This window comes from Botryllus schlosseri, chromosome 7, assembly GCF_051294905.1.
Source record: "Botryllus schlosseri isolate E-star chromosome 7, Bs_hap1, whole genome shotgun sequence".
Lineage (NCBI taxonomy): Eukaryota > Metazoa > Chordata > Ascidiacea > Stolidobranchia > Styelidae > Botryllus > Botryllus schlosseri.
Genome location: NC_137242.1, coordinates 12,852,684 through 12,874,447, shown reverse-complemented (window position 1 = coordinate 12,874,447; position 21,764 = coordinate 12,852,684). Strand labels below are relative to the sequence as shown.

General features: G+C 42.1%; 1 protein-coding gene and 1 long non-coding RNA gene across 3 annotated transcripts in view; one reads left to right on the top strand and one right to left on the bottom strand.

The window, feature by feature from the left end:
- Window positions 1–15,027, bottom strand: part of LOC145442623 (uncharacterized) — a 40,026-nt gene extending 24,999 nt beyond the window's left edge. Inside the window, exon 1 of the long non-coding RNA XR_013916099.1 lies at window positions 14,282–15,027. This is a non-coding gene — a long non-coding RNA (uncharacterized LOC145442623). The remainder of the gene's footprint in view (window positions 1–14,281) is intronic.
- On the top strand, window positions 12,392–20,790 carry LOC145442621 (synaptonemal complex protein 3-like). 2 transcript variants are annotated; one of them, XM_080320583.1, is made up of 7 exons: window positions 12,392–12,559; window positions 16,366–16,474; window positions 17,365–17,506; window positions 18,652–18,762; window positions 19,572–19,672; window positions 19,748–19,850; window positions 20,523–20,790. In XM_080320583.1, the coding sequence occupies exons 1-7, from the start codon at window positions 12,490–12,492 to the stop codon at window positions 20,577–20,579; spliced, it is 693 nt and encodes a 230-aa protein (XP_080176709.1). In that variant the 5' UTR covers window positions 12,392–12,489; the 3' UTR covers window positions 20,580–20,790. The 2 variants fall into 2 exon arrangements, with proteins under 2 accessions (XP_080176709.1, XP_080176708.1); XM_080320582.1 differs by having other exon boundaries at window positions 16,360–16,474.
- The last annotated feature ends 974 nt before the right edge of the window (window positions 20,791–21,764 follow it).

The window sequence follows — 21,764 nt, the reverse complement described above, 5'->3', positions numbered from 1 at the left end:
CATGCTTGTTTAGTGTTGATTTTTTATACTGCCAGTACACTGCATAGAGTGGGCCGCAGTTGAAATGCAATAAATTTTACCGAAAGATATTATAATGAAGTGAAAATTGTAATATATGAAAAAGGTTCACAGTGCAGAACCTAACAAGGTTCTGTCGTGAACGCGAACCTCTTAATTTCAGAGGTTCACACACAGAACGCGAACGTGAACCTCACGTTCACACCATCCCTACTAGCAGGGCTGTTTGGCAGGGTTGTAACCAAGTCACAAGGCTCCGAGTCGCAAGTCAATCTCACTCTCATCGTTTTGACTTGAGTCAAGTCGAGTCCTTTTCCATTAACCACCGAGTCAAGCCTGAATCCAAGTCACCGAGCAGAGGGTCGAGTCCGAGTCCAAATCCTTGCGTTGACTGCTACTTTCTAGTTGCAGTTTTGTAAACCCACGTTTTATAACACTGTTTGGTGATATCGAATGGTTTGCATTATTAATATAGTAATTTTCCTCAATTTTAACATTTTGTGATCGCATTTTCAGTTACTAGTACCAAATAGACGAAATACCAATAGTGTGATTACTTTACTATTCTTCGAAATTACAATGAAATATCGATCTTGGCCGTCTGAGTCTCGAGTCATATGACTTGGTCTGAGTCATGCGCAATGACTCGAGTCTAACTCGAGTCAATACACAGATTGACTCGAGTCGAGCCGATTCATTTCTGCATTTTGAGAAAATGACTCAAGTCGAGTCATCAGAAAATCTTGACTCGAGTCGGACTCGAGTCGAGTCATTACAAGCCTGTGGATTTGGAGTCGGAGTCGGAGTCACGCTAATTATTTCCTTAATGGAGTCGGAGACAGAATCTAAAAATTTACTTAGGACTCCTCGGAGTTGGAGTCTTGAAAAAATACTGGCTGGAGTCGCAATCGGAGTTTGTGGAAATGCTCCTGACTCCGACTCCGACTCCAGCTTCTTTAAAATGAAAGCAAGTGTTTTCAAAGTTCTCTTGAAATTGATGCAAATATAGCCAAACGCTGCTTCCCATGCACGTGACAAAATCAAGAATATTTCTAGTAATAAGTAGCTCAGCCGCTTGGGTCGAGCAAATCTTTAATAAAGAGTGCAAGTCCATGAATACTTGACGGATGTGCATGAAGACATATGCTATTTGACTTTCAGTCGCTTTAGTCAGTCGCCGAGAGCAGACGTGTATTTCTCGCTCCGCTAGCTGATTGCTGGTCATGATTACGTACAGCTTGGACGTGCTGCGCAGTATAGGAAGTAAAGAACTGAGTAGACCAAGTCGCAAAGTGCGACGAAGACTTTACTACCTTAAGTTACTTAATACTCGCCGAGTGGGACAATATCAACAGAAAGACTGGGATCTGCCGGGCGGCGCCGGGGACCCGAAGCCTCAACCAAGATCCCTGAGGATTAGCCTAAATGCAAAAGTTAAACTCGGAACTCTGAACACGAGAACTTTGAACTCTGCATGGCGTCAGGAAGAAGCTGCCGCACTTGTGAAGGACCTCAAACTTGATCCGTTGGCAATCCAAGAACATCGCCAACACTTCACTGAACCATTCCGCGAAAAAGACCTAGGCGCAGGCATCATCATGATCCAATCACCTGCCAACCAAGGCGGAGTTGGAGGCGTCGGTCTAATCTTGTCCCAGCGTTTCCACGCTGAGGCAAAGATTTGCGTTATAAACAGCCGCATTATCACAGCCAGCATTCAACTCCGTCGCCGCAAACTGCACCTCGTGTGTGCGTATGGACCAACATCTCCGAACACCACTGCCTTCCCAGCTGATACGCTCGCTTTCTACGACCAACTAGAAGGCATTCTATCAACTTACCCGCAGCGCGACATAACCATGCTGCTTGGGGACATGAATGCCACGTTGGCCGAGCGCTCGCAGCGAGTTCGCTTCCCAGTTGACCACGAGAACAGCAACTAGGAGCATTTTACTAATCTACTCGACCGCTGCGACCTCATTCCTCTCAACGCCAACTTCTCTATGAAGCCAAAGCGTAGGACGACATTTGACGGTATGCGCCAACGCAACACACGGCTGGATTATATCTGCTGCAATGCTCCCGCACGGCGCCATTTCACGAACTGCCGAACGGTGCGCATACTAACGATTAGGAGTGACCATCGCTTGGTGCTGGCCACGCTTCGTGAACACCTCCCGTTCGTCTCGAAGCGCACACCGAAGGAGCCCCTACCAAATTGGTTCGATCTTAAGGACGCAAATAAGATGAATGTCTTTACCATGCACACACTCCACGCCCTCGAGATCCAAAATGCTATACCGACCGCCTTTGCGCCACTTGTAGCAGCAGTCAAGGATGCAGCCCGTGAAACGCTCGGTGAGGCCCGTAGCAAGCCACGGCCAAAATTAGCCTAGGAATCCGACCCGACAGTGCTCAGTGCGCGCCGTAACCTTAAGACTCTCAAACGTGCTGCGTACACCTCTGGAACACTGGACGCACATAGCGATGCTAACGAGGCAGCTCTGTACCTAGCAAACGTTTACGACGCAGCTCGCAAGGAACGAGTCGAAGCTATTGCCCTTTCGGTGGAAAACGAGTTGGAAGCAGGCCGATCAAGAACAGCCTGGAAAGCCATCGGTGAACTAGTTGGCTTCAAGAGGGCCCGCGTGAAGGCCTGTACGGAAGACCTCGCTGCACACTTCGAGACCCTGTTCTCTACACCTGCACCGGACATCGATGTGCTCGTTGCACCGCCTTCACTAGCAGCAAATCCTCTAGCGATCAATACAGCCCTGATCACGCTAGGTGAGCTCAAGACAGCCATGCGTGGAGTACCACAATACAAGGCCACCGGCACGGACGGCATCCCAACGGCTGCTTACACCTCGGGCGTTGCACCTGTGCTCCTCGACGTCATGAATGGCGTCCTCGAAGGCGGCCCGGTGCCCCCTGAGTGACTCGAGAGCGAAATCGTCCCTATCTACAAGAAAGGCGCTGCGAGTGACCCAGCGAACTACAGAGGCATCTCCCTGATGCAGACCACTGCCAAGTTGTTCGACCGAGTATTGCTCCTTCGCATACGTGAGCAACTCTCTACCAAGCTCCTGAATGCTCAGAATGGATTTCGACCATCTCGCGGTAGGTACAGAGCACATCCTGGCACTGCGCACAATCATTGACACCTGTCGCTCACGCAAAAAGAATGTGGTGGCCGTCTTCGTTGATTTCGCAAAAGCCTTCGACTCGGTCTCGCGCCCAGCCATGGCGGACATCCTCAGATTCTATGGAATTCCTGAGGTGATAACGTACGCCATTATGGCCCTCTACACTGACACACGAGCGCGAGTCCGAACGGATGACGGCCCAAGCGGAGATTTCAACACTTCGGCTGGTGTGCTTCAAGGTGACACCCTGGCACCATTCCTGTTCGTGGTCATCCTTGACTTCGTCCTACGAACGGCCTTCCCGGATAATACGAACTTCTTTGAATGGCGGCCGCAGTAAGGAACGCGCACGCGTACGACTCGCGAGGCAATACACGTAGGTATTCTTGCCTACGCAGACGACCTAGCCTTGCTTGCCCCGAACACCGCATCGGCACAGCGCCTCATTAACCAGCTAGAGGCCGCCGCCGCTCTTGTTGGCCTCCAGATCTAGGCCAAGAAGACTGAAGTACTGGCCATACCAGCTCTACCGAAGAACGCGACACCTATTCAACTGGGAGAAATGGATCTCAAGTATGTAACGAGTTTTGTGTACCTCGGTATTGACGTCGCTGACTCTGGAAAAGTGCTCAAGGCGAGGCGAGCAAAGGCCTGGGGTGCGGCAAGACGGCTACATATCCTCTTCCATTCAAGTGCTTCAACCCAGCTCAAGACCTGTATCTTCCGTGCCACTGTCGAGCAGGTTCTTCTCTACGGAATAGAGGCACTCACGCTGACAGAGAAGCTGGCTAAGACGCTCAACGCTAACTACGACGCACTCCTCCGCTATGCACTCGGCAGTCGCCATCCGGAGCATATATCCACGAATGCATTGCGAGAACTCACAGGAACGGTCACATGCCGTCTACTGGCAGCTGAACGACGCTCCCGCCTAATCGGCCATCTAGTGCGGCATCAAGACGAGCAACCAGCCGCCGCCATCATCAATCACATTCCCACGGAGCCATGGCGCAGAGGTGGCTGGAATCGGAAAACATGGCGCTCGACAATGGAGACTGACCTAGCGCAACGCGGGCTGTCGCTTGAAGACGTCCACGACCGCCTACGTTCGAGATGCTTAATACGAGCCTAAAACTGATTATCTCGATGTTTTTTGTTTCCTGTTTTCTTTTGCCCTTTTCATTTTTTATTTTATCTAATTGAAAAGCCGATATATAGAGGGAGATGTGGTACCGATGGATCAAAAATTGGAAAATGATCGCTGGCCCCAAAATGTTCAGCTGAAAACAGCAGATCTCTTGCTGGCTCAGCACTTTGATACAAGCTCTACCTATCGCGCACATATACGTGAATATACGTCTTTTCAAAGAATATTTATGGACGTTTAAAATTTGTTGCTCGAACGTGTCATCGGTCCCCACCCGGTGGGTCCAATGGCACACGACCCGGGGACCTATGACACATATACCCTAAAAAACTCAGATGTAACAACTTTTCTTGCTCAGTATTATAATCTAAGCTACAGAAAACCAAAGAAGAATTTTCGGTCGCAACCGTCAAAAAATAGATTAAATATTGACTCAAATGTTTCATAAAATCACGTTTCGATTTAGGCTCGGACTTATAAATTTGAGGTTACATACATATTGCCCGAAAATCGACAGTGTGACTTCCAAAGACCTCGTTATAGCGATAAAACATCATATGCAATCATTACATAAAGATTTTATGTACGTAGTCATGTTTCATTTGTTTCATGATTAGTATGCTTGATTATTTTGCTTGATTTGGCTATTGTATCATCGGTCCCCACCCTACTAATTTTGTACATGAATCGGAAAAAATTCCACTCAAGGAAAGTACTGAAAAAAATAATAGGTTCCATTATATAGCCTGATACAAGCCCTAGACTTCACAATAAAAATGATTGCTGGTTTGTTCGTGTTGAAGGTTACAAAGAAAAATGTATATGTCGATATAAATTTAGTTTACACCCCCCAAAACAAAATACATCTGTGAGAGACCCCATAGTTTGCGCACGTCGAATTTTTTTTTTATGTGAGGAAAGATGTTGCCAGCATGCAATTGTAGACAAGTTCACGGAGTGTAATCATGGAATTATCATAGATAATTTTCAAAGTATTTTCGGTCCCAGTGATCCATCGGTACCACATCTCCCCCTATATATATGCTATTTGACTTCGCCCTAAATTTTGTTGCTGGTCACCAATTATATAGTAGTGGTTGAGTGTGTGACTGTCATCAGCATAGTGTGTAGGCTACTGTGTAGTCAGTAAATTTATGGATTTATTGTTTTTATCCGCATTTTAATTATACAGGATGTAATCATGTTTGAATGATTCATACACATTAGAGAATATTCGTGGCTTTTCTATATTATAAAAACTTATAACCAGGGCAATGTTTTTTGACATAGTCTAAATTTTAGGGTTAGGTCAAAAAATGTCAAATTTGTGAACAAAGTCAAAAATTTTTACAACCTGCATTTCGTTTGTATCGTAGACTTAGCACTGTCGGGGGACTTATCATCAGACATGGGGTGATTACTTCATGAATGTAATCAATTGCGATTACGATTACTTCTGAATCACGCGATTACGATTACGATTACGGCAAAATCAGGAATTAGTCGATTACGATTACGATTACATTCGAAAAGTAATCACGATTACTCACGATTACATTTATTTTGCTTCTTCGAACCAATCTTAGGTATATTCGAAGACAATATAAGGAATGCGATTAAAAGGCCTAGTGAGATAACAGGTTTCGTTATAAATGACGCGTCATTTGCTTGTTACGTCATTATGTAGCCGTTGCCCAATTTTATAGAGGACGATTTATCGCACCCAACGATTTGCATTCTTGCCAGGTCCGTAACTGCCGCACTCCAAACTTCCCAATAGGGTGTGGAGCGAGCTCGAAGGGAACTCAAAAGTATTTCGTGAACCAACATAAATTATAGTGTATTTTCGAGAGATTTAATTACCGTAATGTTTCATGTATTGTACGCCTCCATGTATAATACGCACCCTGAAAATGGCGTGTAGATTCTGGAGAAAAGCCTGTACCCGTGTATAGTACGCAGTACGCACTCTGCATTCGCAGTACATGAACAGTAGGCTACATGCGTAAATGCCGATTATACAGGCTTCTCGTGTTGACAAACTTGCGCATATGATAGGTTACTGGCGATGATTATGTTTTAGTATTCGATGCCATTCTGTTTTGCGATATCACTGTTGAACAATCATGACATTACCATCGCTAATCATTATACATTTAACGTTAACGGCATTGTCTCCAAACGATTGTAAATAGCAGCCAAAGCTTGCGAGGGCCGCGGCGCGATAATTCGGGCCAGCTAGGATATCTTGCTCACGAGACAAATTACAGATACGATTGCTCAGACCAACGATTATATCGTGTGCACCAGGCCTGTTGGAGATGCGACGTGTAGAGGCCAGCGATTATATCTTGCGCAAATGGCCTGTTGTATATATGCGATTGTTCCTTTAGGCCTGTCGGTGACGCGATAAATTAGCGCGGATTGTCGTGCGCGCGTGCAGCAATCAATGACCTAATTTCGCTCGCGTACAAATGACAAACCAACTTAGCAGGAGATAGCGTGCTGTGTGCTGCGCAGAAGTGGCAACACGCTTTTCGCTGAATTGGTAGCGCGCAAGATGGCTGAATGTGATGCGCGATTGAAAACAAACATGAAAAGAAGTGTGATTTTAAGTATTATTTCGAAGGAGACATTTTAAAGACTTGTTGTACCCATGCATAATACGCACCCCCCCCCCCCCCCGATTTTGGAAAATACATGGAAAATTACGAGTAACTTGAAAATTTTCTTCGAGCTTCGCAATTTAAATGTGTCTAGATAGCTTGATTTTGAAATGCATACTTTTCGCTCTCCCCCTCAAGAAGAAAAAGCACAATTTGTGGGAATAAGCATTTCGGTGCGGGTCATTACCGCGCCACGACACACCACAATACATATACAGTCAACTGCCAACATGTGACTCCACGGAATGTGTTGTGGGCGTGAATAATAGGAATAGTCCTGTCTTTCCAATCCAAGCACCCACTGCAAATGCCACCCGCAGGCACCCACAGACGAATAAAAGCATGACGATTTGTGTGTGTGTCTCACGAAAGTTGTTCTTTTAGTCTGCTACGTTTGGGCGACTACAATATCTTTTGATTAATTACAAAACAGACCAGAGGTCACGAATTAACAACATACAATGAAGTAATTATAATAACTAGGGCTGGGCATAATGATTCGAGTACTCGAATCTGAATCGAGTATTAATTTTAATGATTCGAGTCGAGTAGTGAAAGACGATTTTTTCGAGTACTGAAATTATACGCTCCTCGCGACTGAAAGTTAATTTATCACCGAGAATTATAGTTTCGATACTAATTTTCACTGTTGAAGCCTTGAAACCTTGCTTGGCCGTATCGTAGCATACGAAACATATAGTACAGAGCTAGGAACGTTACTGAAAATAGCATATTGCTGAAGTCATATCTTCCCACAACATTGTCAGCAAGTGCAATGAAATCGGTATGGTCGAAAAACACCAAAGTATCTTTAATGTGATGAATAACAGGCATTATCTTCTTTGTGGACGAATAAAAGGTACATATTTGAACTTTGAAATTTTACATTCTGTTATGACGTCATAATGAGTGATACTCGATTACTCGACTCGACTCGAAGCATATTACGTGATTCAGAATCGAATCACTCAGGTACTCGATTTTGCCCAGCCCTAATAATAACATACCAGATGTTATACTTATAAATTACGTGCCCCAGCTCAACAGGTAAATCTGACCATCGCGGGATGAGAGAGTATTCGAAATGAATAATAATATAAGGCAATTACCATTATTATTGACGAAATTCAGTCTTCAACTTGAAAATTGACCACCTTAAAGGGGGCCAACACCCACGTTTGGAGTGGGGGACGAAATTATGTTTACGTTCTGATTCTAGCTACAACCCACACTGACATGGTGTATAAGCGGATTGCTATGACGGCAGGTCCAATTATTGAGTCAAGAATTGTGAAATAACGATTGGAGCCGGTTTCATGTAGACATATGAGAATAAGATAAAGCGAACATAAAATTCTGCCGTCAACTTAATACTGATATATAGGGCCTATACTGAAAGCTGCCGTTACGAGAAACGGCAAAGAATGACTCGGTTATGATAAATATCAGCAGCTGTTGATTTTGAATTCTTCGTTGAGGAAGCCGTAATGTTTTATTTGACGAGTACAAAATTTCAAATCTTTGTCTGGTGTACGTTCGCACCACATAGGCCTACTGGTCGCGAAGCAGCAACGGTCAAACTGCGTTTAACTAAGCACAAACAAACATCAATACGTAAAACACTATTTGAAACTAGGCAGAGTGGTGACTATTACCCTGCTGCGAGGTAGTGGCGTCTGAACTGTATCGATAACCTGATGTTCACCACGGTGGGTGTTCTTACAATCACACTACAACGTTCGTTATACATCGAATATATATTTGCCATGTGTAGAGATACTTCTTACGCAATGCCGAGCAAAGCTATTACTTCTGCCGTAATGATGAGAAGTGGCGTTTGAAAATCAGAGGTTTGTGCTATCACTAACCTAGTATAATATATCTTCCTTTTTCACGAATGTTCAGTTTATGTCATAGTCCTTGTACAAATAAAAAGTAATCGTTCTTTCTCAAAGAAATCGATTAGATATGGGAAGTAGTCGATTACGATTACGACTACTTCGGATTTTTTTCGAATGTAATCGATTGCGATTACGATTACTTCAAAATGCTGTAATCGTCGTAATCGATTACGATTAGTAATCGCGATTACCCCATGTCTGCTTATCATTTGACATTTTACGACTTGTAGCCTACTTTATAGGAATACCGTTGTAGACGGTTGATTGTCTGCTCGGTGTGAATCATAAACATTCAAAAAAAAAGGTTGACATGGTGTTATGCTCAACGTACCGCAAAATCCCAACTGAAGCAAGACTGCGTGGGCATTGCATGGTTCTCATATCAATAAGCGCATTATGAAAATTTGTGATGTAGACACCATTGTCAGAATGAAGCAACACGATGTGTCACCAGCAGTGTACGTACGCATAACTCAAGTGTTGTCAGCCAACAACTACTGTTGAACGCTCTTTCTCCATTCTTGGTAAGCTAATTAGTGAGGATAGACACTTTCTATCCGAGAATGTAGGAAAGTATCTTTCGTTGTACTTGTACTACAACAGATTTTAATTATTTCTGCCATAATACGTGATGTAACTACTGGAATTCTTGACAGGGCCAGATCTCGTTTAAATATTTTTCATGAAAACTTTTGTCAGTTTTTAAGTCGAAAAAGTTATTTCAGGCTGAACTATTTCGTAAGGACAGACAGTTCGAACCATATATGGAGATATGCAGTACAATTCGAACAATGTGTGGGGAAAACACCTAATTTGCATACGTTAGGTCAAAAGTGATTTTTAGGTCCAAATCATCCGTTTTTAGGTAAAAAATAAATTACTTCACTTATAACAAGGAAGTTTCTACTCGTCCGGTACCGTACGAATAGCCGTAGGCCGTTTTTTAGGCTATTCTTCCGGCAGATATGTCAGCCTCCCTAAATGTTAGTATTATTCCCGAATCAGACACCTATATATATGTGTAGCACTGTAGCAGATACCCAGGTACGAAGAGTTAACAAGATGAGGCACGCCTGGCATTATGGTTAACACGATGGTGGTTAATATCAGGATTATTGTGGGGCTTCAATTAGGAGCATACCGCCATGGTCAAATCATTAACCAGGAATGTGAATAAATAATACACAACCGAGGTCGGTCTGTCACAAAAGTATAGCCTACAGTCTCCACAGTAACGGGTTACGTCACACAGTGGCGGATGAATAGCCTGAAATTATTCGTCCGGTACCGGACGAATAGCCACTCCCTTATAACAATTGAAAAAGGAAGGATATTTCGAAATAAATTTTTCCATGTTAATTGTACAGCGAGTATTTCGAGCTTCGAGCTGAAACAATTTTGCATGTCATCGTGAATAACATGTTTGCATATGTTTAATGGTTATATAAAAGTCATTAAATCATCGCTGCGGCATATAATTTTCGAAGTAAATTCGTACCTACTGTTAGAGTCGGATTTGGAGTAGGAGTCGGATACCTGCGAGGAAGTCGGGGAGTCGGGGTCGGTGTGTTTAAAGACTCGGGAGGCGGAGTCGGAGATGGAATCGGTATATTGAAAATGTCTGGGGTCGGAGTTGGAGTCGTGGTAAAATCTACCGACTCCACAGCCCTGACAGTTTCCACTTCCGTTTCCGAGTATCCATGTAAGTGCATGATGTATAGCCTTTTACTCCACGTTAGATGATAAATTAAGGCACCACTACGTTGTCAACCATATGCAGCCGACGCCACTTAATTCGAACACTTTGGTTGCGCTCACAATTGGTCGAGTTAAGCGGAAAATTTTGTTGGAAATTCTATTGTTCGTTTCATGGTCATGCGTATCGGCAGACAACGCATTAAAAATAGGCCTAGTGCACTATTTCGTAATAAATGACCTGCATCTGCACTATACTGCAGTAATTTGCACTGATCGCATCAAATTTATGAGTTATACCTTCAGGTTAGTTGTATTGTACAGTATATCTATACCAGACGAATCAGTATGTAAATAAACAAATTTTAGAGTGTTATTTTGTTATAATCATTAAACGTAAAATTTTTCTTCGCGCCTCGCGCAATTTAATGTCGTGATAGATGTCTTGATTACTCCATCCCCCGGAAAAATAAAATGAATTTAGTTTAATGGATAGAAATAGGCATTTTGGTGCCTTTGCTAATATATATGTCCAATTGTCAATTGTTCATATACCTGCCTAAATGGTCGGCACCGAATAATTCTGTCTTGGCAATCTGAGAAAATGTCGCACCACGCGATGAAATTTCAACTTGGAATCGTGTGTGTGTGTCTTACGAAAGAGGTTCTTCTTTTTGTTTGGTCTGATACATTTGTGCTATTCCAATATCTTCTAACCATATCGCAGCCGGGAGGTCACGACATAAGAACATGCAACATATTAATTAACAACAACGGCCAATTGATGTGCATTAAAGCAATTCTATATCAATATAACGTGCCCCAAACTTTCGAAGACACCACCCTCCTTAGCTCTACCGTCAAATCTGATCACGCTGGGCTAGTACGATATGCAATTACTAATATTATTGACAAAATTCAGTCATGAATTAGGAAATTTCTTCGCGCTTCGCGCCACTATATCGGTTATTTTTATGCACGGTGTGCCTACATGACAATGAAGTCAGACTTCCTAGAAGTTCGTTTGATCGCCCTATGGGGCGCCCAAGACCAGTGCAAGCAACATGACCAATTTCAACCATTAATTTTGAATATTTTTGGCGCTGCACGCGGAAGTCGAGGCACGTCGATGTTCATCCATAACATTATGTCTGCGGGTGAAAGATCCCCCTACAAGTTGTGTTAATCACCCAATGAGGACCAGAGACCACAGTTCTTAACTATATTTTTCTTATCTTTAAAAGGGGCGCGTTTTTACCTCGTTGCCATTCCATGGTTACATTCGATACTATTACCATAGACTATGCGATTACCGTTCTCTAATAATTCAGAATACAATTAGGTTCGTTTCTGTGAATTATTAGGCATTTTGTTAATTATATTTTTTCGTTGTTGTATTTTATTTTGTGATAGGAGGGTAACCATATTAACATCAAGAAATCTGCTGACACTAATTCGCGCAAATAAAAAGAATATCATCATAGCAATTTACAGCGTAGCGTACAACGTTCTAAATTGCTATGTCCTGACACTCTACAATAGGCTTCATGTTAATAACGATAGATATGAATGGTTGTCAAGATAGTTTTCAGATAGGTCTGGTAGCTCAGTTTAAATCATGCCAGGAATTTTGGATGGATTGTAAAGATATCTCAGTGATAGAGACGCAAGGAGATGTATAAAATTGTGGTGATTCATCCATAAAAACGTATCAACATCTATGATCCAAATAGCATTATCTACGGTTCACTGATATTATCTCATGTTTATTACGTCACTATGGAAGTCTTCGCGCGTAGCGGTCATTTCGTCGCGTATTCACTATTCAGTATTCAGTATTCACTATTCACTCGCAATCTTTATCCGTCGAAGGTCAAAGAGGGATTTCCGCAGATTTTGCTGGTTCAACGAGTGCCATGGGTCGCACTCTACAGAAAAAGAAGCAAAAGTCTGAGTTGGATGGTGAAACAGATGAGAATAAGCCAGGTTTGTTCGGGACCGTACGTCATTGTTCACTACCGTATTACGTACTATAGTTACTGCACTGGTAGTAGTATGCAGGTATCTTATTTCGGATCCTTGAGATGTACATATCACCCAATACATGTTTGTTTATATACCATATACCGTACAGGTTATCCACTGTAACTGAATTTCATATCAAACCTGGTATTGATTGTAACTCTTAACGTAAGATATGGGGCGCTTCTTCGATGGCAGTCAGAGATCGAATAGTGTTCACCATGATCACCAATGAATGTTTTGCATGAACACGAATAAAAATTTATAAACGTCAAAATAAATTTGTTTTTTTTTGTGCCTTTGGAGGGACGGATATTAGGGTGGGGGAAAGGGAGATTGGAAGTGTGTTAGGGTCAAAGTTGGGGTTAGGTATCGCAATATTAGGGTTGGGGGATGTTAGGGAAGGGGGATATTAGGGTTGGGGGAAAGTGGGATTGGAGGTTTGTTAGGGTCAAAGTTGGGGTTAGGGTATCCCAAGATTAGGGTTGCGGGAGGGAGGATATTAGGGTTAGGAGTTAGCAGGATATTAGGATTGGAGGTGGGTTAGGGTCAAAGTTGGGGTAGGGCATCTCAAGATTAGGGTTGGGGAAAGGGGTATGTTAGGGCTGTGGGAGAGGGGATATTAGGGTTGGGGGAAAGGGAGATTGGAGGTGGGTTAAACCCCGGTTAGGGGTAATCTAACCCCAAATTTTAACCTAAACCCCCTACCCTAATATCCTCCGTCCCGCAACCCTAATTTCCCCCTAACCCAACCCTAATTTTCCCCTCTCACACAACCCTAATCTCCCCCTCACCAACCCTAATATCTTCCCTCCTGCAACCCTAATATCCCCCTAACCCCAACCCTAATATTCCCCTCCCCCAACCCTAATATCCCCCTTCCCTAATCCTAATATCCTCCCTCCCGCAACCCTAATACCCCCCTAACCCCAACCCTAATATTCTCCTCCCCTAACCCTAATATCCTCCCTCCCGCAACCCTAATATCCCCCTTCCCTAACCCTAATATCCTCCCTCCCGCAACCCTAATACCCCCTAACCCCAAGCCTAATATTCCCCTCCCCAACCCTAATATCCCCCCTTACCTAACCCTAATACCCCCCTAACCCCAACCCTAATATTCCCCTCCCTAACCCTAATATCCTCCCTCCCGCAACCCTAATATCCCCCTTCCCTAACATCCTCCCTCCCGCAACCCTAATACCCCCTAACCCCAAGCCTAATATTCCCCTCCCCAACCCTAATATCCCCCCTTACCTAACCCTAATATCCCCCTAACCCCAACCCTAATATCCCCCTTACCTTTAGGGTTAGAACCCTAATTTCCCACCCTAATACTACAACCCTAATCTTGAGATACCCAAAACCCAACTTTTACCCTAACCCTCTCCAAACGCAAAAACAATGTATTTTGACGTTTATAAATTTTTATTCGTGTTCATGGAAAACATTCATTGGTGATCATGGTGAACACTTTTCGATCTCTGACTGCCATCGAAGAAGTGCCAGATATGGTGGGTATTATAGTTTTCAATTCAGTTGACTACCAGTAATTCATATAGCATAGCGATAACCAGGCCGTGTTATTTTTGGCATTTCAGGAGCCAGATGCCAAAACTGCCAAAAATAAAAATTTGAAAATGCCAAAAATAAGCAATTTTTGGCATATGCCAAAAATAACACGACCTGCCAAATAGTGTATTTCGTTCATGGTGTTGTGTTAACAGGACCGCGTTACAAGCGAGAAGAGCGTTTGTGAAAGGCAGGTTTCTTAATCTGGGTCCAGCCCACCCATTAGGGGTGAAAGCATGGTGTCCTAAATGGTGTGGGCACAGCGAGATTGAACGGCTGACTGCATTTGGTTTACGTCATACTTTCCATTTGTCCAAAGGCAATTTTACGACCATTTTTGACCGGCTTGTCGAGCGCTAAATTTGATAAAACGGATATCAATGAGAAGCTGCCGCAGTACTGATTATTAGGATATAAATTATATTCTGCTCGTGGAACTGGAACCCCCAAATTCAACCACGATTTTTGCATTGTGATCGAGTTGAACATTGTGACGCAACAAACTGTCTGGCTATTTCTGAGCTGCATAGTCTCGTTTTGCCAGACAGTCTTGTTGCGTCAATGTTCTTAAACAAGCTAACCTTCCCAGGACTCTTCCATGCCAGTTGGTAATATTAAAGTCACCTGAAGTGACAAAAGTCCTCCGAAAATATATCGGTAGACTGAAGGAGGAATGATAGTCGGGCTACTAAATAGAATGTGTTGAGAGACAACACAGGAAACTCCTGGAAAAGGATCGGGAAGAAAATTCTTTCCGCGATGAGATCGATGGCACTGGCGAAGTGATCTCTTTTCATGATGCATGGAAGCCGGTTCGGCCCTCCAAAGATTTTGTAGCTCTGAACACCTTCTGTGGATGACTGGCAACATTCTTTCCCTGAACGGCCACTGTTGAAGCCGATATTTCCCAGATTCGCTGGGCGAGAAATGAATTTAGGAGAAACTTAGCTGACCTGAGTTTGGAAGCACTGTTTTACAGTGCAAACGATTTAAGTCTATTCAACAGCTGTAACAATTATCTATTGAGCGTGTTTGTTAGGCTTTTCTTTCTTTTTTTTTGCTTATTGGCATCGATTCCGATGGATACTGCACATTTTGTGGTTTCGTTTGATGTTATTAACCTATGAAATCGTTAGGTTTTTTTCTTCTTCTTATTGTTTGTTGGCACTGATTATACGTTGATGCTGCACATTTTGTGGTGTCTTTTGACAAACTAGGCCAAATAAAGCGTTTTTGTGACTAATTCGAGGCTGAAACTTTCTGTTTATAGGACGATGCCAAAACTGCCAAAAATAAAAATCGAAAAATGCCAAAAATAAGTTATTTTTGGCAGTTTTGGCATATGCCAAAAATAACACGGCCTGGCGATAACTGATGTTTCCAATTTCGCTGCTCATTAAAATATGTAGGCCTATCCCGTGCATAGCACGGTATATAATGTCAGAAATCCATGCGGCAGGTTACATACTGTAACATAGCTTCTGTAACAATACTCCAATCGTGATCACCTATATACATATTCATCAACTCAACTCTTTTTGGTAGGATGTCAAAAGTTAACACATTTATGACAAATACAATTGGCGGTTTTATTATTTTTATCCTCTCGAAGACATACGATGTACAACGCGATACACAAGACACAATGTAATATAATGAACGTATAGTACGGTGTCGAAACGACCTAGTGATGTCATTGTTTAATCAATCTGCCATCCAACTAACAACCTACTTGTATATCTAGCACGAATATTCAACATAGCAGCAACATTTGATGGCATTCATGTTCTAAGTGTTATTAAAGCTTCCTCGTTCTTTAACTCTGTCCCCTTTCATGTGTCATTTGTCAGGTTTTTCTTAGAGTTTTGTATGACACAGGTTAGGAGGATCCCAGACAAACCACTGACACTTAGAACATGCTAATAGAACCTAGACTCGAACTAGCGACAGCTAGCATGGTAGTGTCTCACCGACTGCGTCACTCGTCCAAAAAGTGCATGGTGATAAGCGGCAAGCGCCTCCTTCGTTTCATCGCTATTTGATTACGAGACTGGCAGTATTGTAAGAAAGGTGTCAAACGGCTCAACCAGCCCATCAACTCAACAAGCCTCAGTGCTCAAAATCAGTAATAATCCCATTTAGGAATATTATACACTGGAAGGTACACTGTATAAATCAACTTTCTTTACAAGTTACAGCAGCAGCCCGAGCCATGTTATCAGCCGCCAACAAACGGGAGTATGATGATGATGACAACTGCAGCGACCAAGAAGACTGCGAGGATGACTCTCCAGACTTTTCCATTGGGTAAATCGGTAGCTGTCGACTAGCGATATGTTGAAGGATATGTTTGTTATGATTGATTGCCATTAGTCTCATTAGCCAATGGCCCCAAGATTATTGTAAACTTACTACTGGTACATATTATCTTGCACGATTGTGTCAACCTTGCCTATTACTTGGAATTAAGTTTACCCTAGTCTTCGGGATAACTAACATGAATTGAAACTCCCAACAACATGACCCAAAAAATGTGATTTTGGCGAGTATTTCATCATACTTTTAATACAAAAACACTGAATATTAGCCGATGGCTCTCGTATCATATTCTGAGAGTATAGTAACAAAACGATGCATATCACTAGCTCCAAGAACCAAACGTTGTTTTTTGATCACAGATGTTGATGTGGTTTATTGTCTCACTCACACACCCACTTCGCCTACTTCGTTGGAAAACTTTTGTCAATCCTTCCGATTTTTACTTGAAATATGTTTGGCTAATCGGAAAATTCACACTACTTGCAATTGATAAGAGTTTTGTAGAAATATTTTCATGTGAGTAGCTCCAGTAACTCTTTTCCCCATCTGCCAGTGTTGAGGAACATATTTGTCTCCTAATATTACTAACTAGGGTTGATAGGAATGCTGTTCTTTTAATTCCCTTGTGCAGTATAAATTTACATCCTGGCAAAAATATCTCCAGTGGCCATGCGTATCGTCACTGATACAGTTAATTCTGATTTTATGCTCTCCGGCCTGTGAAAGCAGCATTCTTGTGAGTTTATCACACCGTAAGCTGTGCCTATCATGTGACTAAAAATGCCCAGACCCATTCTCCTGTAGACTTGCTTTGACCTGTTGCATTGATTAAAACTGGATTGATACGTTGGTAAGGCTGATTGTTTGTAATTTCATAGCAATGAAATGAGCAGTCTGTTGAAAAATTTTCAAAACGACGTGAAGAAAAACATGAGTGCTAAACGGAAAAGGCTAGAGACCTTGACTTCTCAATCGGCTACGAATTGTAAATCAAAGGTTGAAACTCTTTTGGATGAACAAGTAAGATTTAACTGCTTTCTTATTTATTCCAAGAGAATGTTTGCTTTCCTCTTAAAATACGCCGATCACTGTGATTAAGCTGTGATTATAGTTAACCTAACATCGACCTCGCCCTCCGCCACATGCCACCTCATTTTGTCGCTTGCGTCTTATATTCTTCTCTGCATTACTTTTCATTCAGTGTGCATGCCTCTTCTTTACTTCGCCTAGGCTAAGGTGGGTTTCTGATCTTAAAGGCTACTCCAAGTTGTTTTGACACCTTCCTATCTTTTCATTGTATCGCAGTCTTGTCATGTTTTGAAACGATGAAAATATTAATAAACATGATGATGATGATGATGATGATGATGATGAATTCTACCTGAATTTAAAGGAATTGTTACAGAGGCACTCAATAAATACTTCATCTGGTCCATTTCTGACTCATATTCACTGAAATTCAGCAAGTTGGCAGCAGCTTGACTAAAAAAATGTTACCTATAGGCCTACTACGCACAAAAATCTTGGCACTTGATAGCTAGCTTTATCCTAAAGAAGTGAACATTTTGTGATCCTTCGCGACTTTCTACTATTTGCTATTACGGCTGGTGCTCATCCGTGCTATTTGCATGATTTCGTTGTAACATAGTTGGTTGCGCATAGCGACGATCGACTGTTGAACAAGCTACTTTCCTGTGTGTCTGTGCTTATGGCCCAGCTATCATTTTATATATTTGTGTTAGCGTTGTAAACGTATCGCGTTGAAAGTAATTTGGGACTATGTTAGATATGTCTGCTCAATAAGTGATTGGTACTCTTTTCAACAAAAACCTTCAGAAATAGTTCATATGTTACAGTCGTATTGTGGTGCATAACTCAAAGATCAAGGTACAAAATTCCTCTAGTGGACAGTAGAACAAGCACTTGCTCATATTGCGGTATATTTGGCTGTTGATTGTATCAAAGCCCACAGATCCTGGATAATTTCATTTAATGTTTATGGATATGATTCACAAAGACATATACGCCTTTTCGGTAACAATATAAAGGATTCATGTAAAAGCCAGTGCAGGCAACAATAAATGCGAGACTTTTATTTATTTCTATCGGCTAACTGCATCAAGTATCAATGTTGTGAAAAATCAGTGTTCACTTGTTAATTTTAGCGTAAAGAAAGACTTGCCCTTCGTAACGAATACAACAAGCAGATGAACATTGTACTTGGCCAGCTGGAAAATGACGTCGCAAAAGTCAAAGAAAATGAGGAGAAACTCACGGTTAAGCAGTTCATTTGTTTACTGTTCGTGTGGTAGTACACATACTTAACATCTCATCATTTGTAAAGTTATAGAAATGATTTAATTCGCTTTTCGAAGGGGTTTGCAATGCTCCGTTTGTTGGTGGGGAAATTAATCAATAATAGATATTGATTTGTAATCAGCAGTGCTAATATTTTCATCCGCGACTGAATTTTGTTCTGTAGGTCTGTGTCCATTTTTTATGACCTAATTCTAGATCCAAGACCAGGGTTGTAACCAAGTCACGAGGCTCCGAGTCACAAGTCAATCTCACATAGTTTTGACTCGAGTCAAGGCGAGTCAATTTCAATTCTTCACCGAGTCAAAGTCCGAGTCCAAGTCATCAAGCAGAGGTCATGGTGTTATGACTCGAGTCCAAGTCATTGTGTTGACTGCTCAGTTCCAGTTAAGGTCTTGTTAAACCCACTTTTATAACTCTGATTGGTGACATCGAATGGTTCGCATCTATATTACACAAATTTTCCTCACATTTAGCAGTTTCTGGTCGCATTTTCAAGTACCAGTACCAATAGACAAAATCCCAATAAGGTGGTTACTTTACTATTCTTCGAAATTACAATAAAATGTCGGTCTTTGCCGTCTGAGTCTCGAGTCATATGACTTGGTTTGAGTCATGCGCAATGTTAAGTCATTTCCGTATTTTGAGAAAATGACTCGAGTCAAGTCGAGTCATCAGAAAATCGTGACTCGAGTCATTACAACCCTGGCCAAGACCAGTACCAGTATGCCTTCAAAAGTGTGTGTGTTTCATTTTTTTCCCTTTGCAGGCGCAGTTGCAAGAGCAAATGAAACAGATCTCTCAGATACGAGTGGTACAGACACATCGGCACAGATCTTTGAAACAGTTGCAAGAGCAATACTTCAAAACGTAGGTCCCTACACCTCGGTGCTGGGAGTTGCAACAATCGGTGATAATTAATTGCTTCTGCTCGGAATCTTTCAGAGTGGAAGAGACGGAAGCCAACCATGTTCAACAGAAGGCCAAAGTGACAAATGACTTGAAAAGTGAGCTGGCACGTTTACAAAGCAAGATCCTTAAAGATACGGTCAGATTGTGTTCTTTCAATATTTGGCTTTTATGTTCACCGGACTGAATGATCAATAGTCATTGGTCAGGCGTTCAAATTATCCCGTGTTTCTCATAATATTTTCCTAGTGCATTTTCTAAGCTCCAATACTTTTGTACAACATGTGTACGAATTGATATGAACTTATATGTACCCATGTAGCTTTTTCATGCAATGCAATCCTTGTTAGACCAGGGACGGGGCGGGGCATATCGAATCATGTAATAGTCGTCTTGATAGGGATGAAATTGCTTGTAGAAATTGCAGTAGCAGCATTTCGTGTCGCATGTTCAATTTGTAAGTAAAACAGTTGATTTCTTTGACTCAAAGTTAAAACACAGCGTCCACAGTCTCCATGAAATGGAAATATCCAACCGTAGCTTGTAAAAATAGAGATTTGTTGTAGTCTCCTCAATGCTGCTTCTGGAGGGGCCATGTTTACAACATTGTCATATTAGTGGTTGTTTTACCGAGTCGCAGTCTCAGTTTGAAATCAAATATGTCGGTGAGCTTTAGTCAGATAAACCGTCCAACAGAATGGTACCTGAGTTGTTGAAGCGCCCTCACGCCCAAGTAATCGTAGTAAGCCGGTAAAATATTATGTTAGAAATAATTTGTTGATCTTGTCACAATCGCACAATTGTATTTCAGCAAACTCAAGAGATGGCGGTCATGAAACAGAACTTCCACTCCATGCTTTTTAAATGAGATGTTATGAAAAGGCAGGGTTGAGACTTTAGAGAGTGCAGCATTTCTTTGTTCTTCATCAGGAGTGCCTCTGCGTGCATTCGAGACATCGAACTCTATTGGATAGTTTTTACTTTGTTTGATTTTCTGCACATGGGTTTTATTGAATTATTGTTTTTACTGTTTTCATGTCCAGCGACAGCAGAATTATTGAGTTTTGTGGAGATTTGTATGGGAATTGTTTCGATACTTTCTACTGGGAAAGGTTTTTCGAGAAGTGATTGCTGCTGCCGACCTATTTGGATGTGGAAATAGTTGTGGAGAATGTTATTCCAGTCGACGGAACGCTTTTCCAGATCTATCAACTCTAAACTGCGTGGGTAGAAGCGAGAGTTTTTAAAGTGCTAGAGTCAAGGTAACTACGGACAGGTGAAAAGTAACATAGCCAGTGTTGGGATCAAGGCACTACCTTCGAGTCATTGCACATTTTGAGTCGAGTCAAGTTGATTTTTCGATGTACGGGGCATATTTTGGCCATTGTGATAGATGTTTGAAAGGCGGCATTTATTTTGAATCCAGGAACGAATATAGCATCAAATAAACATGCAAAAAGGCGTGGTATCCCTGGCGCATGTGTGGAACTGCTAAATTACGTATAAGTAACTTGGCGGAGCCGAGGGGACGAAAGGGCCGATGAATTCAACCTAAAATAATTCTCGCGATTTAGTGTAACTATATTTCCTGATGTTATAATAAGAAACCATAATCCGGATATATACAAGATCAGCCATTTTTAGCGACACCGTTAACTTGATGACTTGAAATTGACTCATAAATTTTGCTACAAGTCAAGTCACTCGGTATAGGAGGCTCGAGTCATTCCAACAGTGGTAGTAGCCCTGACTATTAGAGATGTACGGATCATGGGCCTGGCCGGAGGGAATCCGGATCCAAAAAGTCCTGGTGAAGACTGTTCAAAAATAACTTTTTTTCCGGATTCCAGCCATTCATTGATTAAATTGTCAGGGAACCCTAAAAAAACGCTGCACACCAAAATTGATTCAATTTTAACAAGTATAAGCAGCCGCAGAGCCATGACCTACTGAATATATAGGTGTTGGATGTGTCGCACTTGCCTTAACCAGTTGTCAGTAGTCGTTTCACTTGGATTTCCATAGTCCAATTTCGCCTGGTAGGAATTGTGGC